The following is a 17,500-nucleotide window of genomic DNA, read 5'->3' as shown; positions in this document are numbered from 1 at the left end:
TTTTAATTATATATAAATTATTACTAATTTGTATAAGTAAATTTATAATATATTTATATTATATAATACAATAAAAATATAATATTAATAAAATGAAACATCACACTAGATGAAATCTCTATGGTATAATCCTGCTTAATGTACCTATCCATGAATATGTGAAGTAGATACTGTTTATAGTATTATGTCCCTGTAGATAAGACATCGAATTAAAGCTAGGTCGAAACATCCACTGATTGGCACAAATAAATAGATGTGTAGCGTCACAAAATAATAATTAAATATAACCATCTCGTTTAAATTTGATCACTCAGGCAAGATAACGATGTGGGCGACATCTTCAACTATATCATGCAAAATTATTCCAAATCTAAAAAATAATTCGTAAATTTACGCCTAATCGACTTTTGTATCTTATTTGAATGTCAAAAACTTATTTTCCAATATGAACACCTTAAGTAATAACGAAGTACTAACCGCAGATTATAGATTAATGCAAATATTTAAACCATACTCTCCGTTTTACTCTCTCTAGATTTCTACTAATTTATTAAACTTTATTTATAGTGGAGCCTCACCTAAAAACGCAGAGGTTAGTTTATAACTCTTTAATCTCAACGCGTTTAAAAACATGGCAAAGTACTTGTTCCCCTAATCATTAAAATTAACTAAACTTTACTAATGAACGCTTAGCATTTGCTTTACTGAGGGCTCTCCATTATCTAAATAAACTATATCCTCTTCGAATTTGGATATAATGCTTTGGTATACGGCTAGATGGTCAAGCAATTCCTCCTTAGATAGCGTAAATACCGTGTCATCCAGTCCATACGTGCATGTAATTGGGTTATTTTTAAATAATCTAATCTGCTCTTATTAATTTTCTTTTTCAGATATCATTTCCACCTGACCAGATTATTCATAGGAATCGTAATTCTATTTGGTGATTTTTTATGTAGGTTCTTTGTATATATTTTTTAATATTTCCTTTTCCAATAAGGCTTCTTTTTCCTTATTAGCAATAACTTGCTCATCAGGTAAATATACAACTAGCATGGTGTAGATATTATTTTTTTCAATAATGGACACAATTCCTAGACTTATCGATGTCAAAAACTCCAATAGATCGGTATCACTATTGAATGTGACTTAAATCTCATTTTTACTGTTGTTACATGTAAAATGCAATGACTAAAACTTAGTAGCTAGTTTCTTAACAACAATACTATAGTCCTATATTAACTTTAAATCTAAATTCACCGTCTACTTCGGTAAGATAAAACCTTATGGCACATACTAATGCAAAATGGAAGTTCCCCTCACACTACAAAGTTTATCAATAGTTAAGGTGGAATCCTTGGCTTCCACACTAAATTTCTCACGTATCGCATCATACTTAGTAGCACAATCTCTCTTCTCATCGATAAGCAAAAGGTATTAATAGTCATTATCTTTGAAAATATTTATCATTATATTTTAGTTCTCTAACTCTGCAAATATCTCAGGGTACTTCAAATTGGGATTCTTTATTTTGAAAACCTAGCACTGCATCTTGTCTTCAAACTTGGGTGGTGTGTTTTGCGTAGGCAGTCTTTCCTTGGTCTACTGGTCTAATACAAACTGCTCAGACTTGTCCTTTATTTCTAATAACTAGGTTGCTCCTTTCCTATCAAGCCCAATCTGCAATACATTATTAAGCTTGAACGCTTTAATCTTTTTGGCCAACACTTCGGGGACATGGTGGCCGCACTCTATCGGAAGCACTTGGCAGCCATCTATTGTCTCCAGACTGAGGTCAGGGTACCCGTGGAACGTGACGATGAAGTCAAATATTTTGTGCTTTGTTTTGTCCAAACTACCCGAAAAGCACATCTTCTTGTCGAAAGGGATCACGATAATTAGCATATGGCCTGTTTATTTTTCTTTTAATTCTTCCTATGCTTTGCACTGATTCTCCTGCGATATAGTTTTTATCGGTATACCTGCATTAACAACATCTTAATACGATCCCATATTCTACTCCATCTAGACTTCTGTGGCGGTGGATTCTCTTTTTTAGTGGTACTTTCAGTATAGGTTGTGCTGCCAACATCAGCCTGAGCTCCACCATCCTACTCCACAATGGCTTCTTTGGCGGAGGGTTCTTCCTTTTTGGTGGTACTTTCTGGTTAGACTGGTAGCCTCTAACGCAGCAACTGAAAAGTTTCTTTCGCAGCTGCTACCGAATCATCCAGTACCTATTCATATATAGAAATAGTTGGGTCTTTATTAAAATTTTAGAACGCATAGTCAAAGGTGGGGTTTAGGAACATAAAATTATGCGGCACGGGTGTTCTTTCCAGCAAATTAAAAACATCCTCGCTTTTCGCTGCAGTAATACTTCCACCATGCAAGTATTAGACGTAGATATTTCCAGTGTCCACTTACTTCATAATCAGAGAAATGTTCTTAATTAGGATTTCCGACTGCCATGTGAGCTTCGCCATGAACAGGATAACCTGCATGAACTCCATCAATACGCTTCTCTAGAATAATTTAGACATTTGTTATAGCGTATCTTAAGCATATGCTACACTTATCTCTGAGGTTTAATACTACTCTATAAATGTAAGCATGAGCTAATAGTTCAAAACGGAGACCACCTCGTAGTTCAGAGTCGACGATGCAATGCAGCTGATATTATAATTCTGATTATCCTGTAGTAATTCAAAATGAGCATGTCCTTTTGTGAGCTTAAATTTAGTATTTTTACTAACACCTTTGTGTATGATAATATTGTTATAGGTTTAGGTGAGACTGTCAAACTGATACATAGTATGTTCTGTTCTTTCATCTTTACCTTCTATACAAAAACTGACTACATGCCTGCTGGTTGCATTGAAATTTAATATTTTTTAGTTATACTGAAACCATATAGACGGGCATACCGATGAGCACATGAACTGCATCTCAACCGACTTCTCCGTCATCATCGAGTACAGTAGCGATATCAAAATTGGTGTTTCTTCAGCAAACGTCTTGACTGTGTCTGCTATAGCAACCACAGAATCAGTATAACTTTTGTCATCCACTACCATCCGACGTTGCTCGTACTGCAAGCTAGACAGCAATGACGCGTGAGGCTGAACATATCCTAATATTTAAGTATAAATGTAGCCCATATTAGCTCTACTTGACATAGCATTGTAGCAAAACTAATTTACTGTAAGAAAATTAATTACGGTGAGATCAGTTCCCACCATAATTACAGTAGACTGCTCTACATTTGGTACAAATAACAATTTCGTGGTGTCAAAAGTTTTTTATAAGCTTTCTAATAATGGTTTATGTTCTTCATGAAACATTGAAATAAAATTGTCAACCTATTATTCTTTGCGTTGATCTTCTTCCAAATCTGGCGACTTACTAACACCAAAGTACTCTTAGATTAACTCTTTAACCGAATATTTCCAAAATTTTTCCATAACAAATTATATGCTAATGACTGTATTTGCTATTATATCCTTAGGTCTTAATGTAATCGCGTCTAGTTTTACAGCTATCATTGCTATAATTGAAAAAGTCTTCCAAAACGCTGTTTCTACCCCTCTGGGGTTGAACAACGATAGGATCAATTTGTAGAAATTCGTTTCAAAATCTTCATAGTATTGTCCTCGATTCCTGTAAGATACCATTCCTGAAAAGAATATTTCTCTAAATTATGTTCTGTTCCTAATGTTTAATATCTGCGGTGAGTGAACGACTAACTCGTCGAGAAGGTCGTAATCATCAATCTCGAGGCGAAGGTACTCCATCGCTATGAGAATGTACTCTGATTTTCCTAGTAAACTATTAAGAGACTTCAAATATTCCACTATAATTCCTTAGTTGGCGTGTATAGTATAGAATCTCTAATCTGCATTTTGTGATTAAACACTGGCTAAAATGTTTTCAAGAGTTTGATACAAGTCTATACCTTTATTTTACACTCGATCTGTCATACTAATTTTGTCCAGTTCAGTTTTTGCTGATTCCAGAAGCTCTTTACTCAGAAGCGGCAAAATAACATTGATAGCTAAATCATGTTCTTTATATTCGATAGCTGCGAATGTAGTTATCGCTTTAAACTCATCACTATCCAATGTGGTTTATATCTCTATATACTATTTTTTGCCTAACTAAATCAGTTTCTCCTCATAACGCATGAAGATCATCTGGCACAACTTAACGCATTTAGGGAACTTACTCTTCTGAGATTATAAGCACTCATCAACTAGAATAATAGGTGTTTAATGCTACGCTTGTTTCTTTGATCTTTCCAATATTTAGTCATCTAAAATACCAGAGGTATCATCATCCTTTTTGTAAATAAAAAAATTCTGGTTTTCAAACAATTCAAATTTTGTAAATATGTGATTGTTATATTACAGGTTCTTCACAGTATCTAATAGATCAAAAGTAGCATCCCCTTTATCATTCTTAATATTCTTAATATCCTTAATATTTTCTATGAAAATTACCATTTTATAAAATAGGTGTGAAACTTTGCCTAGACTTGTCAATTAGAATTAATGAAAGTTGCACACACTTTGAAGTATAGTATTATTAAAATCTTTATCTTTCTTCAAATCTTCAACTTCCTTTGAATCTTTCTATTTATTTAAATCTTCAACTTCCTTTAATTCTTTATCTTCCTTTAAATTTTTAACTTAACTTATTTTTTTAATTTCGCTTAAGTTATATACATCTATGTATTATTAGGCTAGGCTGCTATGAAAATTTTCTGTGTAGTACTCATAAAGAGGCTACGCATTATCAGATCTCATATTAAACAACATTGGAACATTCCCCATCAGGAGGTGGAAAAAGTACTACGTGTAGAGAGCTACACTTTTCCCAGACTTGGAGTTCTGGCTTATGACTGCATTCGTAAGATTGTCTGCTACTTCATTTCCAATCAATGAGAATAATGCAAAATACTCCACCTTGAAGAGGTAGGACACGTGGCAGAGCTGCTGGAACATGAACAAACTGATCCCAGTCCCGATAAAGTGGATAGGTAGTTGGAACAGATTCATAACTTTAAATTTATCTGGTAATACTTGTTCGTTATAAACAATATTGGACAATTCGAATATTTTTCTTAAAATAGAATGCTTAAGATCCTATGCTGATGCAACTTCAGCTTTCTAAAAAATTTGAACAAATCTGTCAGTATATAACTGATATGCAGAAAATCCAAAAACTAATGGCAATATTAAAGGGTACTTTTCTGTATTCTGGTATTAGATTGCAGCTAACTAGGTCAGTATTAAATTTTCATGGAAAGCACACTTGTTTATACCTTCTGGTTATAGAATCGTCAATGTGTCGAAGCTATCATAAAATGAAATATACTGTAAATCGTACTAATTGATCTCTGCTAGATAAAGATCTAAATCTGGTGTTTAATTTTCCCCTTCATGGTCTTTATATATCTTAATTGATTTGGTCTTAAGTCCCATTTGGGCAGCTACAATTCCAATATTATTCCAGAAGTAAAGATCCTCATACGCAAAAAATTTATATTTTTATACTAGCTATATAGTACAGTTTGGTATAATTTTTTTTAACTTTTTGTATAATAGCACTATTTATACAGCACAAAGTTGTTCTTTAGTACTAACATTGGCGCACAGAATATATTTCTATTCACTATCAAGCTAGATAGATTAACTAATTTCGTTATCTCTTATAGTAAATTTAAGCTTTTTAATCTTTTTATTAATTATTACATTATAACCCTAGTCAACTGAATATGGAAGAGCTTTAAACTCAATAGATAAACCTGATGACATTTAAGGAGTTAAAGAGGTAAGATGTAAAATAGGGTATTATTATATAAAATACTTTGCTATCCTTTGAAAACTTTATGTATTTTTATTATATATTAATAAATAGTATGATTAATGAATGTTAAGCGTTTTACGAACTAAAAAGTATAAAATGAACTCATGTAACTTTTCCATCTCCCTTTAAGCACTAGTATGGAATTAATAATATACAATACTACTTAACTATCACGCATTATTAGTAAATATAGGAGTTTCCTAAAAATACATTAGCTCATCCGCTATGCATGATCCCACGCATCCCTATCGTTAGTGGATCCAATAAGTACCATCTTCTGCTGACGTCGCTTCTCTTCAGTAAAACTCATCCTAGCGAGTCGTCGTTACCATTTAAAACTCATCTATCCCTAGGCTTCGGTCTTAAGCAGCATACCGGGTGAGACTGCAGAGTATCATTTTTGATAGATTATGCATCATCCGGGTATTAAAGATATAATACAATCAGTCTTCGGCACAACCTGTGCTTGCATTACTAGTGAGAATAGCCTTCCTAGTGTACTTTGTACCTGGGCTCATAAGTGAATATGTATTAGTAAGTATAGTAGCATATTATATAAGTACAATAGTAATATACTAAATATCCTTACAAGCACCACTCCCAATGCATATATACTACTAAACACCAATTAAGATATTACTATATATACTATAGTATTGTATTGTCGTCAAGCACTATCCCAGTACCACTCACGCCTACCGTGGTGCTGTCTATGGAAATACTTGGGGTACCAGTACTAGTGGTACCCACTTCACTAGCAGCCACCTATGCCAAATATGAAGGGTAAACCATTATTCAGTATGCCAACAGCCGCAACTCAGCCTCGTAGCACCAAAATGTGGAGGTCCTAAGCTAGCATAATCTCAGTCCTGTTCTTAATAAATTATGATATTGCTACCTCGCTGGGTCCTGACCACCAGCTAGCGCCATCTCGTCACCCTGATAGCCACACTCTCGCTGACCTCGCTTTGGTAAAACTCATCCTAGCGAGTCGTCGTTACCATTTAAAACTCATCTATCCCTAGGCTTCGGTCTTAAGCAGCATACCGGGTGAGACTGCAGAGTATCATTTTTGATAGATTATGCATCATCCGGGTATTAAAGATATAATACAATCAGTCTTCGGCACAACCTGTGCTTGCATTACTAGTAAGAATAGCCTTCTTAGGCTACTGTGCACCTGGGCTCATAAGTGAATATATATTAGTAAGGGTAGTAGCATATTATATAAGTACAATAGTAATATACTAAATATCCTTACAAGCACCACTCCCAATGCATATATACTACTAAACACCAATTAAGATATTACTATATATACTATAGTATTGTATTGTCGTCAAGCACTATCCCAGTACCACTCACGCCTACCTTCGTGCTGTCTATGGAGCTACTTGGGGTACCGTACTAGTGGTACCCAGTTCACTAGCAGCCACCTATGCCAAATATGAAGGGTAAACCATTATTCAGTATGCCAACAGCCGCAACTCAGCCTCGTAGCACCAAAATGTGGAGGTCCTAAGCTAGCATAAAGTCAGTCCTATTCTTAATAAATTACGGTATTGCTACTACCGAGCTGGGTCCTGACCACCAGCTAGCGCCATCTCGTCACCCTGATAGCCACACTCTCGCTGACCTCGCTTTGGTAAAACTCATCCTAGCGAGTCGTCGTTACCATTTAAAACTCATCCATCCCTAGGCTTCGGTCTTAAGCAGCATACCGGGTGAGACTGCAGAGTATCATTTTTGATAGATTATGCATCATCCGGGTATTAAAGATATAATACAATCAGTCTTCGGCACAACCTGTGCTTGCATTACTAGTAAGAATAGCCTTCTTAGGCTACTGTGCACCTGGGCTCATAAGTGAATATATATTAGTAAGGGTAGTAGTATATTATATAAATACAATAGTATATACTAAATATCCTTACAAGCACCACTCCCAATGCATATATACTACTAAACACCAATTAAGATATTACTATATATACTATAGTATTGCATACTCATCAAGCACTATCCCAGTACCACTCACGCCTACCGTGGTGCTGTCTATGGAAATACTTGGGGTACCAGTACTAGTGGTACCCACTTCAGTAGCAGATAGTTATTAAAGATAGAATACAAACAGTCTTCGGCATAGCCTGTGCTTGTACTCTACAGGTGAGAATAGCCTTCTTAGGCTACTGTGCACCTGGGCTCATAAGTGAATATATATTATTAAGGGTAGTAGTATATTCTATAAGTACAATAGTATATGCTAAATATCCTTATAAGCACCACTCCCAATGCATATATACTACTAAACTCCAATTAAGATATTACTATATATACTATAGTATTGCATACTCATCAAGCACTATCCCAGTACCACTCACGCCTACCGTGGTGCTGTCTATGGAAATACTTGGGGTACCGTACTAGTGGTACCCAGTTCAGTAGCAGCCACCTATGCCAAATATGAAGGGTAAACCATTATTCAGTATGCCAACAGCCGCAACTCAGCCTCGTAGCACCAAAATGTGGAAGTCCTAAGCTAGCATAAGTTCAGTCCTATTCTTGCTAAATTATGATATTGCTACCTCGCTGGGTCCTGACTACCAGCTAGCGCTATCCTCGTCACCCTGATAGCCACACTCTCGCTGACCTCGCTTTGGTAAAACTCATCCTAGCGAGTCGTCGTTACCATTTAAAACTCATCTATCCCTAGGCTTCGGTCTTAAGCAGCATACCGGGTGAGACTGCAGAGTATCATTTTTGATAGATTATGCATCATCCGGGTATTAAAGATATAATACAATCAGTCTTCGGCACAACCTGTGCTTGCATTACTAGTAAGAATAGCCTTCTTAGGCTACTGTGCACCTGGGCTCATAAGTGAATATATATTAGTAAGGGTAGTAGTATATTATATAAATACAATAGTATATACTAAATATCCTTACAAGCACCACTCCCAATGCATATATACTACTAAACTCCAATTAAGTTATTACTATATATACTATAGTATTGCATACTCATCAAGCACTATCCCAGTACCACTCACGCCTACCGTGGTGCTGTCTATGGAAATACTTGGGGTACCGTACTGGTGGTACCCACTTCAGTAGCAGGCAGGTATTACACATAGAATATACAAACAGTCTTCGGCATAACCTGTGCTTGTACTCTACAGGTGAGAATACCCTTCCTAGTGCTACTGTGTACCTGGGCTCATAAGTGAATATATATTAGTAAGCATAGTAGTATATTATATAAGTACAATAGTAATATATTATATATCCTTATAGGCACCACTCCCAATGCATCTATACTACTAAACTCCATTTAAGATATTACTATATATACTATAGTATTGTATTGTCGTCAAGCACTATCCCAGTACCACTCACGCCTGCCTTCGTGCTGTCTATGGAGCTACTTGGGGTACCGTACTAGTGGTACCCAGTTCACTAGCAGCCACCTATGCCAAATATGAAGGGTAAACCATTATTCAGTATGCCAACAGCCGCAACTCAGCCTCGTAGCACCAAAATGTGGAGGTCCTAAGCTAGCATAATCTCAGTCCTGTTCTTAATAAATTATGATATTGCTACCTCGCTGGGTCCTGACCACCAGCTAGCGCCATCTCGTCACCCTGATAGCCACACTCTCGCTGACCTCGCTTTGGTAAAACTCATCCTAGCGAGTCGTCGTTACCATTTAAAACTCATCTATCCCTAGGCTTCGGTCTTAAGCAGCATACCGGGTGAGACTGCAGAGTATCATTTTTGATAGATTATGCATCATCCGGGTATTAAAGATAGAATGTATACAGTATTCGGCATAGCCTGTGCTTGCATTACTAGTGAGAATAGCCTTCTTAGGCTACTGTGCACCCGGGCTCATAAGTGAATATATATTATTAAGGGTAGTAGTATATTCTATAAGTACAATAGTATATGCTAAATATCCTTATAAGCACCACTCCCAATGCATATATACTACTAAACACCAATTAAGATATTACTATATATACTATAGTATTGCATACTCATCAAGCACTATCCCAGTACCACTCACGCCTACCGTGGTGCTGTCTATGGAAATACTTGGGGTACCAGTACTAGTGGTACCCACTTCAGTAGCAGATAGTTATTAAAGATAGAATACAAACAGTCTTCGGCATAGCCTGTGCTTGTACTCTACAGGTGAGAATAGCCTTCTTAGGCTACTGTGCACCTGGGCTCATAAGTGAATATATATTATTAAGGGTAGTAGTATATTCTATAAGTACAATAGTATATGCTAAATATCCTTATAAGCACCACTCCCAATGCATATATACTACTAAACTCCAATTAAGATATTACTATATATACTATAGTATTGCATACTCATCAAGCACTATCCCAGTACCACTCACGCCTACCGTGGTGCTGTCTATGGAAATACTTGGGGTACCGTACTAGTGGTACCCAGTTCAGTAGCAGCCACCTATGCCAAATATGAAGGGTAAACCATTATTCAGTATGCCAACAGCCGCAACTCAGCCTCGTAGCACCAAAATGTGGAGGTCCTAAGCTAGCATAAGTTCAGTCCTATTCTTGCTAAATTATGATATTGCTCCCTCGCTGGGTCCTGACTACCAGCTAGCGCCATCTCGTCACCCTGATAGCCACACTCTCGCTGACCTCGCTTTGGTAAAACTCATCCTAGCGAGTCGTCGTTACCATTTAAAACTCATCCATCCCTAGGCTTCGGTCTTAAGCAGCATACCGGGTGAGACTGCAGAGTATCATTTTTGATAGATTATGCATCATCCGGGTATTAAAGATATAATACAATCAGTCTTCGGCACAACCTGTGCTTGCATTACTAGTAAGAATAGCCTTCTTAGGCTACTGTGCACCTGGGCTCATAAGTGAATATATATTAGTAAGGGTAGTAGTATATTATATAAATACAATAGTATATACTAAATATCCTTACAAGCACCACTCCCAATGCATATATACTACTAAACTCCAATTAAGTTATTACTATATATACTATAGTATTGCATACTCATCAAGCACTATCCCAGTACCACTCACGCCTACCGTGGTGCTGTCTATGGAAATACTTGGGGTACCGTACTGGTGGTACCCACTTCAGTAGCAGATAGGTATTACACATAGAATATACAAACAGTCTTCGGCATAGCCTGTGCTTGTACTCTACAGGTGAGAATACCCTTCCTAGTGCTACTGTGTACCTGGGCTCATAAGTGAATATATATTAGTAAGGGTAGTAGTATATTCTATAAGTACAATAGTATATACTAAATATCCTTATAGGCACCACTCCCAATGCATCTATACTACTAAACTCCATTTAAGATATTACTATATATACTATAGTATTGTATTGTCGTCAAGCACTATCCCAGTACCACTCACGCCTGCCGTGGTGCTGTCTATGGAAATACTTGGGGTCCAGTACTAGTGGTACCCAGTTCACTAGCAGCCACCTATGCCAAATATGAAGGGTAAACCATTATTCAGTATGCCAACAGCCGCAACTCAGCCTCGTAGCACCAAAATGTGGAGGTCCTAAGCTAGCATAATCTCAGTCCTGTTCTTAATAAATTATGATATTGCTACCTCGCTGGGTCCTGACCACCAGCTAGCGCCATCTCGTCACCCTGATAGCCACACTCTCGCTGACCTCGCTTTGGTAAAACTCATCCTAGCGAGTCGTCGTTACCATTTAAAACTCATCTATCCCTAGGCTTCGGTCTTAAGCAGCATACCGGGTGAGACTGCAGAGTATCATTTTTGATAGATTATGCATCATCCGGGTATTAAAGATATAATACAATCAGTCTTCGGCACAACCTGTGCTTGCATTACTAGTAAGAATAGCCTTCTTAGGCTACTGTGCACCTGGGCTCATAAGTGAATATATATTAGTAAGGGTAGTAGTATATTCTATAAGTACAATAGTATATACTAAATATCCTTATAGGCACCACTCCCAATGCATATATACTACTAAACTCCAATTAAGTTATTACTATATATACTATAGTATTGCATACTCATCAAGCACTATCCCAGTACCACTCACGCCTACCGTGGTGCTGTCTATGGAAATACTTGGGGTACCGTACTGGTGGTACCCACTTCAGTAGCAGATAGGTATTACACATAGAATATACAAACAGTCTTCGGCATAGCCTGTGCTTGTACTCTACAGGTGAGAATACCCTTCCTAGTGCTACTGTGTACCTGGGCTCATAAGTGAATATATATTATTAAGGGTAGTAGTATATTCTATAAATACAATAGTAATATATTATATATCCTTATAGGCACCACTCCCAATGCATCTATACTACTAAACACCAATTAAGATATTACTATATATACTATAGTATTGTATTGTCGTCAAGCACTATCCCAGTACCACTCACGCCTACCTTCGTGCTGTCTATGGAGCTACTTGGGGTACCGTACTAGTGGTACCCACTTCACTAGCAGCCACCTATGCCAAATATGAAGGGTAAACCATTATTCAGTATGCCAACAGCCGCAACTCAGCCTCGTAGCACCAAAATGTGGAAGTCCTAAGCTATCATAAGTCCAACCCTATTCTTAATAAATTATGATATTGCTACTACCGAGCTGGGTCCTGACTACCGAGCTAGCGCTATCTCCTCACCCCTAATAACCATATTTTCACTTGCCCTATCCGCTCCCAAATCTCTAGATTTCGTGCAGCTCATGCAACTTTGTCCCTAATAAATTCCCTTCAGTGCAAACTTCGCTCTCGCGCTCTCGAGATTCCATGCAGTTATGGACCAAATTTCCGCTGAAATTTCACGAATCGATCAACCTTAAATCGGTTCAATGAGAGAATTTTGCAGAATTACAAACCGTACCGTTTGGGACATCTTGACGATGCTGCTTTTAAACTTCTGAGGATCGGCTTGCAGGGTGCTTTGGATTTACTCTTGGCGGTATCAGAAATGATGAAATAGTGATAAATGGAGGTATGATAGGTACATTCGATATGTAGTGGATAGCATTAGCCAAATGGCGCTTGTGAATTGTCTGGGTAACTTATTGAACGCATTTTGAAGGAATAGCATTTTAGTTAAATTTAATGTATAATAAAATATGAAATCTCGATTTTTAAAGCGCTTCCGCTATCGATGGGAGGCTGCGACATTTAAGACTTTAAAATTACTGCTCTGATAATTAAAATTATATCATATGATATATTATAAAAATATGCATAGCTAGTGTTATTATATAGGGAAACTCAAATTATACATATGAGCAGATTTAGTTATATTTATATTTACTAGTATAAGTTTTGTTTACTGAGTATACAATATTGGTATTTAATATATATTGTAAACATTTAGCATTATTTTATATCAAAAATTCAGGTTAAAACTAATTAGTTCTAAATATTTGATATTCTTATAATTCATAGCATATTTGTGACTCAAAACCAGAACATTATATCCTATGGAATGCATTAGCAACAATTTAATGCATAGTGCTAGTGATAAATTTGATACTGTGCAGGATTAGTTAAGTTAAATACATCATGCAGATCATGTCTAATACTGAGTAAACGATATTTACCTAAACTAGTATTGTAATTATTACCAACTGCATCGAAATATACTTATTAAGGAAAAAGCTTTGAAATCTATTTTGTATTTAGTTTCTGTATGCCAGCTAATTACCTACTGCGCGCCTTGCTAATATATTATATATCTGCATAGTTATAAAATACCCAAGTAGTAAAATAAGCGCTCTAGCAGCCCAACATAGCAGGATCACTCCTCTCAAATACATAGAGTCCTGTAAAACCACACGAATAATATATTTAGTAAGATCTCTTTACATCTCTTGGCGAATCTCACATCCTGAGCGCCTACTGATACATCTTGCACAAGAATTTCACTTGCTTTTATTATTGTTACTCTGATTCGCTCTGCTAACTCCTATCTAATAAAATAATAGTATATCATACACTATCATGGATGTTCCAAGCCAGAGAAAGTAGATACTAGATCGTGCTATGTCAGCTTTTGGCAACAGGCCCCTATTTTTTTCAAAACATAATTAACAGGAGGTTATTAGTTAGGATCAATTAAAAGGGATTATTGCGAGCGGAGACGAAACGAAGGGCAGTAACCTCCTATTGGGCTACTGATCCCTAAGAGGACCATGGTTAATCGTAACTAAACCCTGGTAATGATAATCTATCTGAAATATTCATCTTTTAAAAGTAATGTAATTTATAAAGTTCAATATTGACATACTATATAAATATTACTTATTATAAATTTTAACAGATTTTAGAAATGATAAAGTACCATTGCAAATAATAAACTATAAATATTTTAAATTGGTTTATTAAGATTCGTATGATCGTATCAATAATTAATAGCACATCCTTCCTGAAATTGAATATAAGATGTTTTATGATTAGTTTAAATTACCATTCGATGAGTATACTATTGATCCAACAGTAAAAATATAAATTTGAATGCATGTTTCAGCTATTAAACAAAGATAGATTTGGAGATTACAAAAACAACAGTAATTATTAAAAGATATCTTACAAGTGAACTTAATTCAGCTAAGTTCTTTAGACACTTAAATACAGTTTATATAAAATCAAATTAATGTGATGAAACCATTAGTATCTTAATATCTAAAAGTTTAATGCTGCAGCCTTTGAATCGAACTATATTTGTTTGCAAAGATATGACAAATAGAACTAATTAATTATCATTTAATATTTTAAATTAAACTGAAAGTAAAAGAGTTGCATCACAAGCAGAACTTTAACAAGAATCAGTTTATATCTTTTGTAGGTTTTTGGTAAAGTGACATTCATTCATTTAATTTATTATTATTTTTGCTTCAATTAAATATATGGAGTACAATATACAATCAGACGAAATTCAATTTTTGATATAAAAAACAAAAAAATACTCGGATGCAACCGTCCGGACCCCAGGAGGTCTAAATTAAAATAATGGTTATGGTTATTTTGGACTTATGGGTTCAGCAGGAACAGTCAAAACGTATTCAATGAATAAAATAAATTAAGCATATTAGATTAAAGTAAACTATCAAAGTATAATTTAGATGACCCTTATTTAAACAATTGAGCTATAACTCATACATTCTTCTTAAGTCCAACTATCGATTGTGATTAAACTTATTAAAAATCAAAAAGCAAAGACAATAGAATTAATATACCCTTTGTTGATTCGAATGGAAGGACATCAAAATAAAAGTTATTAATGTTATGCCAAGAATTATAGAAAATGAAAACCATTATAAATCTATCATTGATAACATAAGATTAGATACGAACTACTTTAAAAGATAAAGAAATTAAAAAATGGAGATCAAAAACTATTCTTTCAAGTTTTTAAAAATATACTTTCACAATTCGAATGGGTAAAGCAATAGTAGTAAGAATGTTTAGTTTTATAGAAAGATTGTTTAGGTGATGATGTTGATTAGTATACGTAGTTGCTGTATGAATAAATTGGATTGCGTTATAATAAATATTAGATACGAATATAAAAATAGTTTTATTATTAGATGACATGAGTGGAAGTTCAGTATTTCAAACTACAACTGAATCTGATTTCTATAAACTAATTATTTAAAGAAGATATCTTGGAATTTGGGGGACCATTTCATGTTTGCATTCTATTAAGAAATTGTATGGACCTTTTAGATAGTTGTTTACAACTTTCTTGTTAATGAACGGTCTCAAGGAAGAACATATAAAAGATATCTTTAAGGATATTGGAAGGATAACAAGTTAAGAATTCGAATAGAAATAGTTTATTGAATTGTATAATAGATCCATTGATTATTTTGAAAACGACTATTCGAAGAGAGGCTAATTCAAATATAGTTTTTTATATATAATTATTTAACCAGACCCAATGATCTTTATAAACTTTGATAAGCAAGTTAAGTGAATATCTGTTAATTTTTATCTATATTTAAAAGATAGTACCTTCATTTTTTAACCAAAGAAATGGTGAAGTTCATAAATGCAAAACTGCTGATTGAAGAAAAAGAGATGACCTAGCTTTCATCGAAGTAGTAATAAATAATGAACCCATAAAAATAAATAAGAAAACTAGTACTAAGGAGAAATTTGAAAGTAATAAAGTATGTAGCAAAGTTGAATAAATAAGATTGCTTAATAAAGATAGAGAAGTAATAGTTGTACTACCTTAAGAAATTGAAAAATAGAACTATTATTATACTCCTGATGTACTTCGCACTAAGCAAGACTATAGCAAGTTTGTAATAATTAATAAGATTGAAACATATCACTTTGGCTCATACTATAAACAAATCTAATATTTATTAACTAAAGATGAAGTGAAAACTATTTAAAATATTTAACCAGCTTCAAGAGAACAATATTTCTGATTCAAAAGGATCCAAACAAAAAAATAAAAGATCAAGTTCAGGAAAAATAGGAGTAGCCAGGGTTTAGAAAATCATTCTGGCGAAATTTTCTGTTACTTAAAATTGAGTTCGTCACATCGGAATCTATTAAGTTAAACAATAAGTCAAAGAAAAGAATTCTAATGACATTAGAAGAGAACGAATGAATCATCACTTTACTAAACTGACTGCATACTCAACTAATTCATCGCATGATATTTTCCCATAAAGCTCACTGCACTCAACACCTCCAATTTTTTTGAGAATTATTCCTCCAATAACGGTTATACACTGGGATTTGCCAGCTAAACTGCATACAAGGCTCCACAGACATGTGACGGTGCATTCCCACCGCCTGCATATTTTACGATATTCGTTAATGAAGGATTTACCTTTTCGGAGACTTTCTGAGCACAGTTCATTTTTCAAGATATATACAAAATATAGCAAAACACGTTTTACGAATAAACATTTACACAATATTATACATTAATTCTTATATATTATCCCTTGCCACATTTGAAAAATGCTTTCCCTGTCATACGAGATCTCGGAATCCAGTACTACGATTTTCGTAGCATTCGCGCTGCCCCCACAGTTGTTGCCAACAGATATTGAGATCACGCTCACAGACTCCTAACTTCGCTGATCGCGCCCTCGCACCAGCTCGTGCTGGACTTCGCGCACCGCGTTTCGCCCAAAAACTCGGTATGCAGGGCCAAGAAGCAGCAGCTGGGGCTCGAGATCCAGAAGGAGGTGGACGGGAGCTGGGGCGAAATCCTCCGGCACCTCGCGCAGAGCGAGCAGCCCGCGGTCAGAAACGTTGCGTTACAACGCCTGCACAGATGACGTGCCACTCGATGAAAGCAAGGAGACGCAAGATACCAATTGGAAGCTGATGTTCACCTGGGCCTTCCGTGCTCTGGAACGAACGGTGCTGAAATATCTCGACTGGTGCTACTGCAGCGTACGACCACGATACTCGGAAAAGCGGGTCTGGTGCTAGAAAATAGCACACGTTGGTAGTGAATTCTGACGCAGTGCATTCACGGCGGCTTCGGGTTCTGCAAGTGCAAGCAGGAGCTCACGGGCCAGAGTATGCGGAGCTGCTCGAGGCGGACTGCCTTCAGTCGAATTCGAGCATTCTTATG

At 35.8% G+C, this 17,500-nt stretch overlaps 4 protein-coding genes and 1 pseudogene across 4 annotated transcripts; 2 read left to right on the top strand and 3 right to left on the bottom strand. All coding sequences in view use genetic code 6, as the record gives it.

Moving 5' to 3' along the window:
* Positions 1-306: 306 nt before the first annotated feature.
* Positions 307-1,872, bottom strand: SS50377_28729 (uncharacterized protein; the record flags this gene model as incomplete). The annotated part of the gene is made up of 1 exon (XM_067912483.1): positions 307-1,872. The coding sequence occupies one exon, from the start codon at positions 1,870-1,872 to the stop codon at positions 307-309; it is 1,566 nt and encodes a 521-aa protein (XP_067760179.1).
* A 17-nt stretch (positions 1,873-1,889) lies between these two features.
* SS50377_28728 (uncharacterized protein) lies at positions 1,890-5,816 on the bottom strand (the record flags this gene model as incomplete). Its single annotated transcript, XM_067912482.1, has 1 exon — positions 1,890-5,816. The coding sequence occupies one exon, from the start codon at positions 5,814-5,816 to the stop codon at positions 1,890-1,892; it is 3,927 nt and encodes a 1,308-aa protein (XP_067760178.1).
* A 9,827-nt stretch (positions 5,817-15,643) lies between these two features.
* Positions 15,644-15,868, top strand: SS50377_28727 (uncharacterized protein; the record flags this gene model as incomplete). Its single annotated transcript, XM_067912481.1, has 1 exon — positions 15,644-15,868. One exon carries the CDS (start codon positions 15,644-15,646, stop codon positions 15,866-15,868), a length of 225 nt encoding a protein of 74 aa, XP_067760177.1.
* Positions 15,869-15,927: 59 nt separating this feature from the next.
* On the top strand, positions 15,928-16,284 carry SS50377_28726 (uncharacterized protein; the record flags this gene model as incomplete). The annotated part of the gene is made up of 1 exon (XM_067912480.1): positions 15,928-16,284. The coding sequence occupies one exon, from the start codon at positions 15,928-15,930 to the stop codon at positions 16,282-16,284; it is 357 nt and encodes a 118-aa protein (XP_067760176.1).
* Positions 16,285-16,520: 236 nt separating this feature from the next.
* Positions 16,521-17,432, bottom strand: SS50377_28725 (Hypothetical protein; annotated as a pseudogene).
* Between the last annotated feature and the right edge of the window lie 68 nt (positions 17,433-17,500).

Source organism: Spironucleus salmonicida (assembly GCF_000497125.1).
Source record: "Spironucleus salmonicida strain ATCC 50377 chromosome Unknown tig00000009, whole genome shotgun sequence".
Classification (NCBI taxonomy): Eukaryota; Fornicata; order Diplomonadida; family Hexamitidae; genus Spironucleus; species Spironucleus salmonicida.
Note: the sequence above shows the minus strand (reverse complement) of the source record. Positions and strands in the feature narration are given on the sequence as shown.